This window comes from Sphaeramia orbicularis, chromosome 10 (genome assembly GCF_902148855.1).
Source record: "Sphaeramia orbicularis chromosome 10, fSphaOr1.1, whole genome shotgun sequence".
NCBI lineage: Eukaryota > Metazoa > Chordata > Actinopteri > Kurtiformes > Apogonidae > Sphaeramia > Sphaeramia orbicularis.
The window spans coordinates 32,478,059-32,493,536 of NC_043966.1; the positions used below are offsets into that span (position 1 = coordinate 32,478,059).

The 15,478-nt window shown below is 38.0% G+C and overlaps 2 protein-coding genes across 3 annotated transcripts; both read left to right on the forward strand.

The window, feature by feature from the left end:
- Positions 1-130: 130 nt before the first annotated feature.
- Positions 131-9,314, forward strand: ddx41 (DEAD (Asp-Glu-Ala-Asp) box polypeptide 41). The gene is made up of 17 exons (XM_030145152.1): positions 131-301; positions 2,157-2,252; positions 2,340-2,490; positions 2,619-2,693; positions 2,810-2,870; positions 2,960-3,096; positions 3,180-3,252; positions 3,341-3,494; positions 3,732-3,868; positions 3,975-4,137; positions 5,126-5,257; positions 7,226-7,297; positions 7,393-7,489; positions 7,673-7,822; positions 7,930-8,001; positions 8,664-8,774; positions 8,891-9,314. The coding sequence occupies exons 1-17, from the start codon at positions 275-277 to the stop codon at positions 9,025-9,027; spliced, it is 1,845 nt and encodes a 614-aa protein (XP_030001012.1). The 5' UTR covers positions 131-274; the 3' UTR covers positions 9,028-9,314.
- Positions 9,315-9,435: 121 nt separating this feature from the next.
- On the forward strand, positions 9,436-14,994 carry dok3 (docking protein 3). Of its 2 annotated transcripts, none has more exons than XM_030145153.1 (5): positions 9,436-9,705; positions 11,972-12,271; positions 12,537-12,627; positions 13,187-13,374; positions 13,499-14,994. In XM_030145153.1, the coding sequence occupies exons 1-5, from the start codon at positions 9,649-9,651 to the stop codon at positions 14,336-14,338; spliced, it is 1,476 nt and encodes a 491-aa protein (XP_030001013.1). In that variant the 5' UTR covers positions 9,436-9,648; the 3' UTR covers positions 14,339-14,994. The 2 variants fall into 2 exon arrangements, with proteins under 2 accessions (XP_030001013.1, XP_030001014.1); XM_030145154.1 differs by having other exon boundaries at positions 11,972-12,109.
- The last annotated feature ends 484 nt before the right edge of the window (positions 14,995-15,478 follow it).

Genomic DNA, 15,478 nt, shown 5'->3' on the forward strand with positions numbered 1-15,478 from the left:
GTGGTGTTTGTTTTCTGTGTAAACTTTTGGTTTGGTTTACATGATATTCCACTAGTGTGAGCTGTGCCTTCAATACTAGACTGAAACAGTGGGGGCGCTGTGACCCGGCATAGCGCCTTACAAGGTTTGGCCCTTTCAGCGATCCGTAACGTCAAAGCTTCCTGTGTTGTGTAAACATGTGGATTAGTGCGAAAAATTAAAGTCTGCGCCGAGCGTTTGTGCAGAAATTATTTGTATTAAATACATATAAGGCGCTACAGTACGTATAAATAAGATGGAGACCGAAAATCGACCCAGAAAGGTAAGTTAGGCTGTCATTCCCTTTGAGGAAAGGCTATTCAGGCTAACGGTAGCTAACAAGCTACGTATGTAGACCCGTATAATATCCAACAGTATTTTATGAAGCTTCTTTTATTTATTAAACGAGTCAATTTATAAACCAATAATTATGAATGTTGTCAAACTATAACAAGCGTCGATTCATTGTCTATATTTAAAGCGCATTGGACTACATCTATTCGCGATCTTAGCATATACGTATAACTGACGTTGGCGATGAAGTTTAGTATAATCATAAAGACCAAATTAAAATTCATTTTGTATGAGGAACAGGTAAAACTCTATCTAGTTTGCTGTACAGTCACGGAAAAAAATTATTAGACCACCCTTGTTGTCTTCAATTTCTTGGTTATTTTAATGCCTGTTACAACTAAAGGTACATTTGTTTGAGCAAATATAATAACAACAAACTATCACAAAGGAGTTTAATTTCAGAGCTGATATCTATCCATTTTCCATGTTTTCTTGATAATTATCAAAATCACTAAAGTTCTTACATCAATAGCTATGGCATTGTACTGCCAAAAACAATGCTTTTAGGCATTCATGTTTTCTTTTCTGTCTGTTTTAGTCACATGACACACACAGGAGTTAGTACTGGACTGAATAACCATTGTTTTTGATGACTTTTGATGGTCTCATAATTTTTTCCGCGACTGTAGATGGCAGGTTAGTGTTGTTGATAAAAGCCTGACGTCCCCCTTCGTGGAATGCAGAATGGTCGTTGCTAATCATTAACCTAACTGAATACCAGTAAAGTGTGTGTGAGCTCATTAATGAGGAAAATAATATTAATATTTCTCAGTGGTTTATCCTCCGTTCTATGCAATACAAGTACAGGAGCCAAAATAGCTTATTACTTTTAACCTATAAAGACCCAAAGCTTCTTTTGTGGCAGTTCCCAAATTATTTTTTCTCTCTATTTAACTTTTTTTAAGCAATTCATCACTATTTATGATAATATTATCCTCTGTATTTTGTGTTTTTTCAGTGAAATCATGTATTTTCCATTATTTAATTCAGTGATTATGTAGATGTTCATAAAAGCTCAGATTAAAGTTGAGGGTTATTTTATAAAAAAAACAGAGAAAATTTTAGAAAAAGTGACTTTTTCAGCTACACGTATCACTAACAAAATAATAAAAAAAGTGTCTCCATCCACTGTCATTGATCCAACTCTATGAGTTTTACTGGTGAATCAGCGTTGTAGAAGGTGACGTTTCCACATTCACCACGTAGCCTCTGAACATCCAAATGGGTCATAACTGGTGACCATGAAAAGATAACAAACTGTATTTTACACTAATTATTTATATGTATTGATAGGATCAGTGGATCAACAGGTATCAAACAGTTTACATCAGAAGAAGGTTTTGGTTGCCAGTGTTTGTTTGGGTCTTTATGGGTTAAGGTCATACTTTTCTAAAGCAATTCCAACCATCAGGCACAGAAATCAGCAAAAAGTGACATAATCAACTGTTTTAGTTAGACTAATACATGAAATAGTAGTCATATGTTTTACTGTGGCAGGTTACTCCAGATGAAACCTGTATTTAGCTTAGTTTTAGTTGAAATAAAAGATGAAATAATTTAATAGCATGTAAGAGATGCATGTTATCTGTTTATAAAGCAAATAGTCAGTAAAATGATTAATCAGTGATCTTTATAATCTCATACTTCTGTGTTTTATTTTGGACTGATTCAAATACACTTGAAGTGACCATGTCTATGATCACTGTGGCTGTGCTGCAGCCTCCTTATACATGGGACTAAGCAAATGAAAACAATGCTCTGATAACTTTTATGTGTTCATACAGCGATCATATGGGGAAAAAGAAAACTCAGGGTCAGAAGGATCAGAGGATGATGACTATGTCCCATATGTTCCTGTCAAAATGAGAAAGCAGCAAATGGTAAGTTAATGAGCATTGTCCTCCCTCCATATCCTTCCTTACATTGCATGTGGTTAATTCATTTGTTGGAATGTGTTTATCTCACAGCTGCAGAAGATGCTGCGTCTCAGAGGAAAGGCAGTGGATGAGGAGCAAAAGGACAGTGGGGAGGAGCAAAGGGATGAGGATGAAGGTCTTGGTCCTCGTTCAAATGTCAGTCTTCTTGACCAGCATCAACACCTGAAGGAAAAAGCAGAAGGTATCCAATTTCAGCAAAACCTACTTTTGGAGCATCAGTAGAAATTTGTTTGAGTCCTAAAGTATTTGACATATTCTGATATTTTATCATGTTGCTAATTGGTGCTTGTTTATGGGTTATATCTACAGCCCGTAAGGAGTCAGCCAAGGAGAAGCAGCTGAAAGAGGAAGAGAAGATTCTAGAAAGTGTTGCAGAGGGCAGAGGTAAGATGAAAACACTTTGCTCTTTGAATAAGAATTAATCAAACTAATATGCTAATGGTGAAACAAATACAACATTGCTTAAAATTTCTAAATTAACTGCAGTTCTTCTCTTTCAGCTCTGATGTCTGTGAAGGAAATGGCTAAAGGTATCATATATGATGATCCGATCAAAACAAGGTGAGTTCTTTATATTAACTCTAAATAGATGTCTCACACATGGAGGTGTATTTTTTACATTTTCTATAACTTGAGTCATTTTTTTTCAGCTGGAGTGCACCTCGCTACATCCTGAACATGCCAGACACCAGACACGAGCGTGTTAGGAAGAAGTTCCATATCCTGGTAGATGGTGATGGCATCCCACCACCAATCAAAAGCTTCAGAGAAATGAAGTTTCCACCAGGTTACAACACACCTCTGTCCTGTATGTGGCTTTCAGTGGAGATACATAATCAATAACTTAACAACTCCTGTTTGTGCTTCCAGCTATATTAAAAGGTTTAAAGAAGAAAGGTATTGTGCATCCCACACCAATCCAAATTCAAGGAATCCCTACAGTGTAAGCACAGTATATGGTGTATGTGTGTGTGTAGAATATGTACAGTATGTTGAGTATATATTAATGAGCTGAGATTGTTTGCCTGTAGTCTTTCAGGTCGGGACATGATTGGCATCGCCTTCACTGGTTCTGGAAAAACTTTGGTCTTTACTCTCCCCATTATCATGTTTTCTCTGGAGCAAGAGAAAAGGCTGCCTTTCTTCAAGCGAGAGGGACCGTATGGACTGATCATCTGTCCTTCTGTAAGTCCAACAACTTTAACACAGCATGATTTACAAGTGGCTCAGAAAAATACATTTTTGTAGCTTAATTTCTGTTAAAAGTAGTGGTTAAAAAAAAAAAATCACATTAATGGCATTAATGGTATATCGCACAAAAAAAATATTTCCTAAGCATCTAAACACCAAAGACATTCTCTTAAGCTTGGTATTTTCCGAAGAACATTTGATTTTTATTTATTATTTCCTCCTTAATCCCAGCGAGAGTTGGCAAGGCAGACTCATGGCATTATAGAGTATTACTGCAAGCTGCTGGAGGAGGAGGGGGCTCCTCAGCTGCGCTCTGCCCTTTGCATCGGAGGAATGTCTGTGAAGGAACAGATGGAGGTAGTAAAACAGTAAGTCACACTGAAACTTCTGCTTAATAATTTATTTTAATTAAAGCAGTTGTCTGTGCTGTGGCTCCAGATTCCTCTCTAAACCTGTGTTGCTTCTGGGCTTTAGTGGGGTCCACATGATGGTGGCCACACCTGGCAGACTGATGGATTTGTTGCAGAAGAAGATGGTGAGTCTGGACATCTGCCGCTACCTGGCTCTGGATGAGGCTGATAGGATGATTGACATGGGATTTGAGGAGGACATCAGGACCATTTTCTCTTATTTCAAGGTGAGGCTCAACAAGAAAATATACTTTCAACTATGCTTTTTAACAGGGGGCTTATGCAGGTCTTGAAAGTCTTAAAAAGTATGGAATTCTGAAATGCTATTTTCCAGACCTTAAATAGCCTGGAATTTTGTGTGAAAGTCTTGATAAAGTATAGAAGAAAGTTTCTCTCATCGTCAAATTTTAGAGTGTGCTCAAAGACACATAATTTTGTGAGATAAGAAATAGGAAAGCATATAAAAATGACGTGTAATAGCAGCAGTTTGGACACAGACCTGTATATGGTAACGTTATTATGAACTGGTTAAATCTGTTACTTTACTATACATTCATCCATCTGTACATTCATGCTTTTATTCTTCTGGCTCTGCTCTAGTGAAATTGTTTGTGTCATATGCATGAACTTTTGTGATTTTCATATGATTTGGAAACATCTCTGTCAGTAAAACATAATTTACTGTGAATTATGCATTCATTCTTACATACATTTATTAAAATGAACTTTTCTACTACACACAACAGGAACAATCTCAACCAAAAAAGTAGGCTCACAAGTATTAAAGTACATAAAGTCAAGGTCTTGGGGGAAAAAATAGCAGTTTTGAAAAAGTATGGAATTTGTATTTGGAGCAAGCACCCTGTATTAATCACTTTCCTGAACCCAGTTACGTGAATAGAAACTGTTTGTTCATTTTGATTGGAAAAATCCACCAACTGATTGGCTCATCAATTTAATGTGTGAAAAGAGATTAAGGAAAAAATAGTACATGCAGTTACAGAAAAGTGTTGTTTTTCCATTCTCATTCATTCTAGAGGCAGCAGATTCTCTTATGATTTTAACACTTGTCGTAGTTGGCTGATCGGCCCGTCCTCCAGCTGCTCAGCTCAATCTGTCCACACTGTACTTTCTTCATTGTGAACGCTCATAGCTTGAATTTGTGAGACTATGAGACACAGTTGCAGTCTTATATGATGTCATATGTTTATTCAGGGACAAAGACAAACCCTGCTCTTCAGCGCCACTATGCCAAAGAAGATTCAGAACTTTGCCAAGAGCGCCCTGGTTAAACCCATCACTATTAACGTGGGCAGGGCAGGTGCCGCCAGCTTGGACGTCATCCAGGTAGGTTGATCTGTCACTGGAAGAATGTAGAGTCTTAAGCCCTTTTTTCACTCGACAAGTACAAACTGTGGACTTCAAGTGGTTTGTTTTCCTGCATTGCATTCGCACGTGACAAAGTCTGTTCTTTACACAAATTTACAGACATTATTCCCATGTTCTGATGTCAAGACCCACCACTTACAAAGAACTAGCAGAATAACTAGAAAAATGTTACTGTACACTGCATTTATATATTTAAGTTTGCTTTTTCAGTGAGTATTCATAGTATATTGTGATGTAAACCTCCTGAATTTCCGCATAAAACTTTCATTTCTCATCACTAGCACAACATCCATAATCCTCAGCCAGGAAATAAACAGAATGAATCCATCAGTGGGGGGGGGTTCCAAATCACAGAGATGCCGATTCACACAGATCTAATATTATAACAGCACATCTATGTTTTCTTAACCCATAAAGACCCAAACATCCACTAGTGACCGAATCATCTACTGATCTATAATGTTTAATACCTGTTGATCGACTAATCCTATCAATTCATTGTAAATATTTGGTATAAAATACAGTTTTTCATCTTTTCACGGTCATCGGATATGACCCATTTGGACGTTCAGAGGCTCCGTAGTGAACGGGGAACCACTGTCATCTTCCACAACATTGATTCACCAGTAAAACCCACGGAATTTGATCAATGACAGTGGATGGAGACACTGGGTTTATGTTCAGTTAATGATAGATTCGCTTAAAAAGTCACATTTTCTTCAGTTTTCTCTTTTTCTAATATAATAACCTTCAACTTAAATCTGAGCTTTTATGAAAATCTACATGATCAGTGAATTAAATATAGGAAAATACATGCTTTAAGTAATAAAGAAGATAATATTGCAATATATGGTGATAAATCACTTAAGAAAGGTTAAATAGAAAGGAAAAATTAATTTGGGACCTGACACAAATGTTGCACTGGGTCTTTATGGGTTAAATAGAGTAGGTAATTTGCAGTGGTTTTTATACTTTAGAAATTACAATTAATGACAGACTCACTCCACATTAAAGGAGTGATATTTTTGCCTTTTTAAATGGAATTATGTATTTTTAAACATTTCCCTGTAGTCTACATAAACTGTAAATGCCATGCTTGGGTCTGAATTCTTCATTAATTCAACTCCACAGGTCCGTCTTCAAACATAAATACAAATGAGCCACTTCTCGCCCCACCCCCTCCAGATTGTTGGCTGTGCTGCTTTGTCCTGTTCAGCCACTTGTGTTCATTAATACAACCAACAACTGAACATTTTAGGTAATCGGCTCAAAGTTTGGACATACACTACAAACAAAAAGTTAAGGATATTTCTCTTATTTTGGCCATTTTTTTTTGTCATTTTTGCCATTTGTAAATAAAAAATTATGTCTGGTCATTAAAAAAAATGTGTTTCAATTGAATTCACACACAAAAAAGTAAAAAGAATCCCAACTGAAAAAAATAGCCCAAAAGTTAAAAAATATCCATAACTTTTTGTTTGTAGTGTATTTTCAGCATGGACTACAACCGCTGCTGCACATAAACAATAATGGCATACTCGGAGAAATGTTCGTTGAAAGTCTTGACCTTATATGTACAAATGTTGTGATGTAACTAGTTATAAAACGTAACAAATTAAGAAGAAATTGAAACGGGTTGTAGAAGTCCACTCGATTTTTGCCAAAATGAATTTAAAGATAGCTTTGCAGCACCTGGAGGGCTCAAATTCAAACTTTATGAGCTATTAGGGTCCAAATACACAAATAAATGTACCAAAGACTAATAAAAGTGGATTTAGCAAAATATGACCCCTTTAAAACCAGAAATGACCTCTGTAGTTACTACTATCAGAGGTCCAGTGGTAATACTAGTCCTATGTAAATGGGGCTTTGGTGAATACATCTGGCAAAATGATAGAAACTAAATATTTTTTGTGTGTTTCGCAGGAAGTGGAATATGTCAAGGAGGAGGCCAAGATGGTGTACCTGTTGGAATGTCTGCAGAAAACACCACCTCCTGTCAGTACCTCTGCATGCAAAGACTCTGACATACCTTCAAAAATGCAACTGAAACATTTGACTCATCTTATAATGTTACATGTTTGTGTTTGAAGGTGCTGATATTTGCCGAGAAGAAGGCAGATGTAGATGCTATCCATGAGTATCTGCTCCTGAAAGGTGTGGAGGCTGTGGCCATTCATGGAGGAAAAGGTATGCTGAACTTTTAATCTGAACAACTGTGATTCCTGTTGACGTTCATACCTCTCTTCTTGTAGTTGCACATCATTACCACCAGATGCCATCATGCTTACAATGTCGTCCTTTCAAAGTTTCAAAGGCTATGACACTGCATTGAATTTTCCATTTATTGTCTTATATATGATTTGTTTTCAGATCAGGAGGAAAGAACCAAAGCTATAGAAGCTTTTAAAGAAGGAAAGAAAGATGTCTTGGTCGCCACAGACGTCGCCTCCAAGGGTCTGGATTTCCCTGCTATTCAGCATGTAATAAATTATGATATGCCTGAAGAGATAGAGAATTATGGTGAGTGGATCTGCCCGTGGTTTGAGTTTCAGAGCACCTGCAGAATGGGTGCGTTTGGATAACGAACATTAGGTTGTCCTTGATTTGATCGATTTGTCTTGTCTCAGTCCATAGAATTGGTAGAACTGGACGATCGGGAAAGACGGGTATCGCCACAACGTTCATCAATAAAGGCTGCGGTACGTAACTGATGAATTAATGAATGATGAATAAATTACACAGGGCTCGTACAGGTGCTTGCAATACTTGAAAATGCTTGAATTTCAACGTTGTGTTTTCAAGGTCTTAAAAGTGCTTGAATTTTAGTTTAAGTGCTTGTAAGTAGAAGTGTGATGTGATTGATTGATTTATTTATTTTTAATATTAACTCTGCCAGGTTAAATGGAAAGCCAGAGCTACTGATCGAGAGGTGATAAACTTTGAAAAATAAAACATTATATAAAAAAAGACAATTAGCAGGTGCTCTCAGGTCGACTCCAGGTACATTTTTATCTTAATCTTTGTCTTGGTGTGAGAAGAACGCCAAGTGACTTCCCTTTTTTTGATAAAACTTTGTGTTATCCTTTAATTTCTAAACTTTTTGCTATTATGAAACATAATTTTAGATGTTTATAGCATAATACAATGTACGTCATTGGGATAAAAAATGACAAAAATAATCCTGAGTATATGTATTCTTGTAGATGTGTATTTTACCCCAGCCTTAAGGTGCTGTACTGGAAAAATTTCAAAATGACCATTAAAAGTGCTTGAATTTTGAATTTGACCTTGAAAATCATGTATGAACCCCGATCACAGCTGTTCACTGATGATGTTTTAACTGTAAGTGTATGATTTTCAGATGAGTCTGTGTTGATGGATCTGAAAGCCCTGCTGGTTGAAGCCAAGCAGAAGGTTCCCCCGGTTCTCCAGGTGCTCCAGACGGGAGACGAGACGATGCTGGACATCGGAGGTGAGCTACCGTCCAGACCCACACCGACACCGCTCACCTGTTTATCCGTCTCTTCTTACATCCACTTCCATAAACCTCATTCATTCTTGTGTTTTTTTTTTGTTTTTTTTTCACAGGAGAGAGGGGCTGTACGTTTTGCGGTGGTCTGGGCCATCGTATCACTGACTGTCCTAAGCTGGAGGCCATGCAGACCAAGCAGGTCACCAACATTGGCCGGAAAGACTACCTGGCCCACAGCTCAATGGACTTCTAAGAGATTTTCATCAAGGAGAAGCTTCTCCCGTGTTTGACGGAACTGAGAAACACTTCTGAAGCAATTGTACAGTTACGTGTCATGTCACCGAACTGAGGAAGTGTATTTTTATCTTTACCCAGTAGAGCTACAGGTTTGATAGATTACATGATTGGCCACTTACAGCCTCTTGGTTTTTTTTTTTTGGTTTGTTTTCACCCATTTCTCTCCTTGTTGTTGATACGGACCCCTTGTAACATACAGTATTTTTGCTACTCCAGTTGTAAATAAAGCCACTCTTAACTGTTCTTGATCATTGATGTTTATGTGTAGAACCAGAAAGGTGTGGTACAGTGTTGTATGGTGTAAGGAAATTGCCTAAGAAGGCTGAATAATGCAAAGGGAAGTTTGGCTCAAGAAAACATCAGCAGCAGCACATAGTAATGAATTGTTTTGCAATAGCTGCAGATCAGACTTAGGTTTCCTTTCACCCCTGATGGATGGACATTTAAAGGCAACTATGAAACCTGTTGATGACGTAAGGGAAACTATTTGTCTATCGATGTAGGAAGACTAATTTTAACTTCTGGGTGGTTAGAGCAGAAGCTGTTATAGTGTCGTGGTGTTACACAGTGTACAGGGATGGATGTCATCGTCAAAGAGGGGATGCTATACCTCCAGGGGGCCAAGTTTGGAAAAGTAAGTTTTTTTTTTTTTTTTTTAAGTAATGTGGCTTAAGATATTTTTCCAAGTCAAAAAGCTACTTGTGAAGTAGGCTCAGTTTTTTTTGTTTTTTTTTTAATTTTTTTATTTTACCAGATAATTCATCAGAGTCTAAAAGTATGACCAAAAAATAATCATTTAGTATAAAGCTTAATTCAGGGCTACTTGCTGGACACATTTTTTAGTGTTAAATCCACCACCATTTAGAGGAGCATTCATAAAGTTGTCTTACATTTTCCATGTTTTCTCCAATTTTTTAGTCTATATCTGAAAGACTGTTGATCTTTAAGTCACAACCATGCGAGTCAGCAACTGTGCATTTCATTGAACTGCAACACATAAACACATTTTGCAGGTACTGATCTCCAAAAACTGACCACCTTTCACATAATTTTTATTCTGAAGCATGTATTTAGAATAAACTAGTGTTCTCTTATGTTGCTGTAGAGGTTGCAGATGTAACCCTGTTGATTTATCTACCGATGTCAGTTTTAATTATCTAAATCCAGTCTAATTCATGTCCTGTAAGACATATGGTAATGTAAAATAAAAGCAAAAGTTAGCAGAGTACCAATTTAGTTCTTTGTTACCTCCGCCAAGGAGGTTATGTTTTTGCCAGGGTTTGTTTGTCTGTCTGTTTGTTTGTCTGTCCGTTAGTGTGCAACATAACTCAAAAAGTTATGGACAAATTTTGATGAAATTTTCAGGGTTTGTTGGAAATGGGATAAGGAAGAAATGATTAACTTTTGGGGGTGATCTGAAAGAGATCCTGGATTCTGGATCACTTTGAAATTTTCGTTAACATTGTGGTAAATGGGGCCAAAATTTTCGTTTCCCAATATCTCGCTTAATTATTGACCAAAACTCATGAAATTTAACTCAGGAATTGACAATGGGGTCCTCTATCACATTTCAATGGCTGATCCGGATCTGATCCAGGAGGCGGATTTTATTTTAAAAAATAAATGTAGGATTTGTATCACCGATTATGTGGGGAATTTTTGCGCTTGGCGGAGGTCTGCGCTCTCCGAGTGCTTTTCTAGTTACCTCCGCCAAGGAGGTTATGTTTTTGCCAGGGTTTGTTTGTTTGTTTGTCTGTTTGTCTGTCCGTTAGTGTGCAACATAACTCAAAAAGTTATGGACAGATTTTGATGAACTTTTCAGGGTTTGTTGGAAATGGGATAAGGAAGAAATGATTAAATGATTTTGGTGGTGATCGGGGGTGGGGGGGCCCACGGGGGGGGGGGCCATTTCCAACAAACCCTGAAAATTTCATCAAAATCTGTCCATAACTTTTTGAGTTATGTTGCACACTAACGGACAGACAAACAAGACAGACAGACAGACAGACAAACAAACAAACCCTGGCAAAAACATAACCTCCTTGGCGTGGGGGGGGGGGGGGGGGGGCACTGATCAGCCTTGGCGGAGGTCTGCGCTCTCCGAGTGCTTTTCTAGTTAGTATTTCAGTCAGTTGAGCTCATATTTAGTTACAAGGTGATTCAAGACGCTGACTATTTAAAGATTGGTCAGTGAACTAACAGGTGTTATTTCTGTAACAGAGTTTTTATTGTCATTGAACATTGCACAGAAGAGGTCTTTGAGGTGCACCATAGTTATAAAACCGCATACACATAAATAAGAATATGTAAATAAATTAAATATTAAAAATACACAGGGGTCAGTGTAATGTGGCTTGTGAAAATCCCTCTATTATGACTTTGTTCTACTCCCTCAGAAATTAGCTACAGTCACACAAAAGGTACTTTTTTCACTATCTCTCAGAAAAATGTGGTTGCAAAGTTAGTAAAATTCAATTGCAGAGTGATTGAAAAACTACACTTAAAACTGTATTGTATATCATGCAGCCAATAGTGATATTATGCATGCAATGAACATGTTTTCATAGTTGCTGTAAAAGAGGAATGATGTGACCTTGCAGCGAAAGTGCAATTAAAGATTAATATCCATAGCATTAATGTTTTTACGAATGAAACCTCTTTACTCATAGTGTCATTATTGCAGTGCTCTTCTGTAATTAAAGTACATAATTGTATTTCATTTATCAGTTTTCAACAGGTAGAAGATTATTATATTGAGTTTAATAAGTCAATTACATGCCACCATGTAAAGCAGCTCATGGAAAGTGAAAAAAGTGGTCTCTCAAGTCTTAACTGCATTTCTTTACAAATCACAGCAACAACAATGTTTTTCACTCGTTCTTTTCTGTCGTCTTCAACAGAAAACATGGAGGAAAGTATGGACGGTTCTCTTTAAACCCAGCTCCACAGGGGTTGGTCGCTTGGAGCTGTGTAATATTTGTGACAGTCCCATGACCGACCAGAAGAAGGCTGGACGGCTCAAACCACCAGAGAGAAAGGTGGTGCGTTTAAGTGACTGCCTGAGCATCACCTCTGCCCCAAAAGAGTCATGCCCATCTCAGTGCACAGCCTTTTATTTGAACACCACAATATGCACTTACACTCTGGCCTCCGACACAAGCCAGGACTGGATAAGTGCCCTCTGTCTCCTAGCTTTTCAGGTAACACCACTGCTTAGTTATTCCCTACGGATCAGACATTGTGTTGTTATTTTGGAAAAAGAGGGATTAGTTTCAGCCACAATCAGAGATAGGACAATGAGGAAGTTGACTCAGTATCTGCAACTTCTGTCACTTCACTTCTCTAAATTATCTGCTTGCACAAGCTTTGTTCTTTCTTGAGTCTGACCCTCTTTGAAGTCATAAAACAGTGATAAGAAGGTGGTGTACACTCCATGTAATGTTTATCATGCCACTGTATTTACAGAAGGATCCTGGAGAATCAAGCAAAGGGGATTTCAACAGAGGAAATAGCTTGACCATGGAGGAGAATGATCTTTACTCATCTTGGAAAACTGGTAATACTCATAACCCTGTAACTGACAGCTGATCAGTTAAACAAGCAGAAATAACTTTCACCTCTACTGAGTTTTTGTTGCATCAGAACTTGGTTAATTCACACAAAGCTGTAAATTGGTGAATGTACTATGAATAAGTAAAATGGCCAAAGAAAAGCAAGGAGTTAGTGGCACAATTTCATGACATCAGCAGAAAAAAATGAATATCTTTGAGTAGGGGCTATTGCCAATAATATATTCAAACATGAATGCTGGAATGTTATTAGCGTCAGCAAGATGTGGCTTATACAAATTTATTTCTTTCTATTTCCTAAAGGATTACACACACTTCACCTAAAACATCCTGGCAGTCCAGGCATGCAGAGATTAGTGGAATGCAAGCACATTTAAATCAGCCTCATTGGTATAGGAATGTATTCTGTGTACATTTATCCCTTCTGCTGATAAACTAATGCTTAAACCTCTTCTCAAGTCTACCTTCATTTGCATTAATGCTGCACTGGCCTGAGTGGGCTGTAATATTTAAGTGGAAAATATTTTCATGTCTTCTCATGTTTAGACACTGACCTTCCTCCAAATATCTACAAAGTTACTGTGCAGAGCACAGAGGCTTCAAGGAGGTGCAAGTTATCTGGGGACTTTCTGATCTCTCCAGACAGTGAGGCTGTGATGCTGCTGGATGTCAGCAGCAGTTGCATCATCTACCGCTGGCCATACAGGATGTTACGAAAATTTGGTCAGGTTGAGGTAAAAAAAAAAAAAAAAAAAAAAAGAAAACACATTAATTTCACTACATAAATATTTGCATTAGAAATCTGCAGCTTTGATCATTTACATGTTTTAACAAGCACATAAATGGGTGTGATTCCAGGGGGGATTCAGTATTGAAGCAGGCCGACGCTGTGAGTCAGGACAAGGACTGTTTATCTTCCTATCCAGACAAAGTCCAGAGATCTTTCAGTTTATATCCAGCCAGTGCCTTCAGAAGAAGTCCATGATGGAGCAGCTCAATGTCCACAGGCGATCATTATCTGACCAGTCTCTTGTCCCATTACCAAAAACAACCAAACAACCAGCCACACCCCCAGCCTGCACACCTGCAGATGTTTCTGCTGCGTCAGAGGATGAGTCTGCCAACCACTATTCCACTATAGAAGACTCTGTCAAGTGTAATTGGTCATCTCTTGTCAGAGCTCCTCTCAGCAACAGCAGGGAGGCTGTGGGAGCGGAGAGTGAGGGAGAAGATGAAAGGTGTCAGTCTCTAGAGGCAGAGGATGTGGATAATGCCGTAGAGGACAGCATTTATTACAACCTGCAAAGAGCCGTGCCACTGAGGATGAAAGATCAGTTTAAACCTGAGCTGGAGGGTTCACAGTGCATCTATTCATGTCTGAACTTTGGTGAGTCTTCCTTAAACCCTCCGCTGCAGCCTTCGTCCTCAGCCTTCCCTCCTCCTCCTTCCTGTACCCTTTCCTATCCTCTACCCAAACCACGACTCCAGCCTCCTGTGAGTAACTCCGTCCGACCAGGGTACAATGCAGTGGATAACATGAAGGAGATTGAGGAGGCCATCAGCTCCTCTTGCAATGTTACCCCCACAGAGACCCCTGGCAGTTTTAAACACAGGCTGGCGGCCATCATTTCTAAGGACCTGGCAAAGCTCCAGCCACCCCTTCCCCCTGGAGCAGGCAGTCTCACATTTTCTCAGTAGGCTATTATTTAACCGACAGAATAGAATGAATTATTTTAACTATGATGGGTTGTCAGTGTGCATAATTAGTTCATTTATTTCTTTTAAATTCCCACCTCTGTGGTTAGGGATCAGAGGAGGTTTGCAGATGTTTATCTGTGCATGTCCTCTCATGAAGAACACTTTCAGCAGCTTTATTTTTGGATTATTTTCCCAAAAAGACCATTTAGTGAGTGCTGTCACCCTCTGATGGAATGTCATGTGTGGACTTTGATAAGCACCAGGCTGCTGAGATGTGGCTACAGTAGCTGCAATAGACATTTACTCATAGGAACCAGTCAGATGGTTTTTTCTTTCATATTGTCTATAACAGGGATATCAAACTCATTTTAGTTCAGGGGCCACATTCAGCCCAATATGACCTGAAGTGGGCTGGACCAGTAAAAAAAATAACAGAGGAAAAAGGTATAATTACAGTAGAATAATGTTTACAACTACAAAGTTTAATTAAAAATATGATTAACATGAACAACCTGAAATGTCTTTAGAAATTTAAGTGCGGTTTTAAGAATATCTGTTCATCATTTATACCTATAAATTACAACTTAGAGATCACAGTGGATCTACAAAGACACAAAACATTAGTAAGAAGCAGAATATTGGTAAAATTACACTGACTTCTCTTAAGACATTTCAGGTTGTTCATATTTGTTCAATTATTCACATTTTTTGTGAAAGGATAGTTTCCAAATGCAAACTTTTTCATGTAATTTTACTTTTTTTATACCAAAACAAAGAGAAAAAATTGTAGTAGTCATTAATTATAGGTTATTATGAAAGTGTTTTACTGGTCTGATCCACTTTAGATCAAATTGGTCTGTATGTGGAACCTGAACTAAAATGATTTTGACATCCTTGACTGACAATATCTACAGTGTAATTTTTTTTTGCAAATTCATCCCACAGACTGGATTGGATCCTTTGCGGGCCACTTTTGCTCTGTGGACTGTATGTTTGGCACTTTTTAGATATGCCTTCTGTAACATGAATGAAGTTTTTTGGCATGAGTACAGACAGATAAAAAACATTGTGCTTTAACCTCCTAAGACCCAGGAAATGTCAGCAAAGTCCAAGCTTTTTTTTTTTTATTAAATAAGTGCC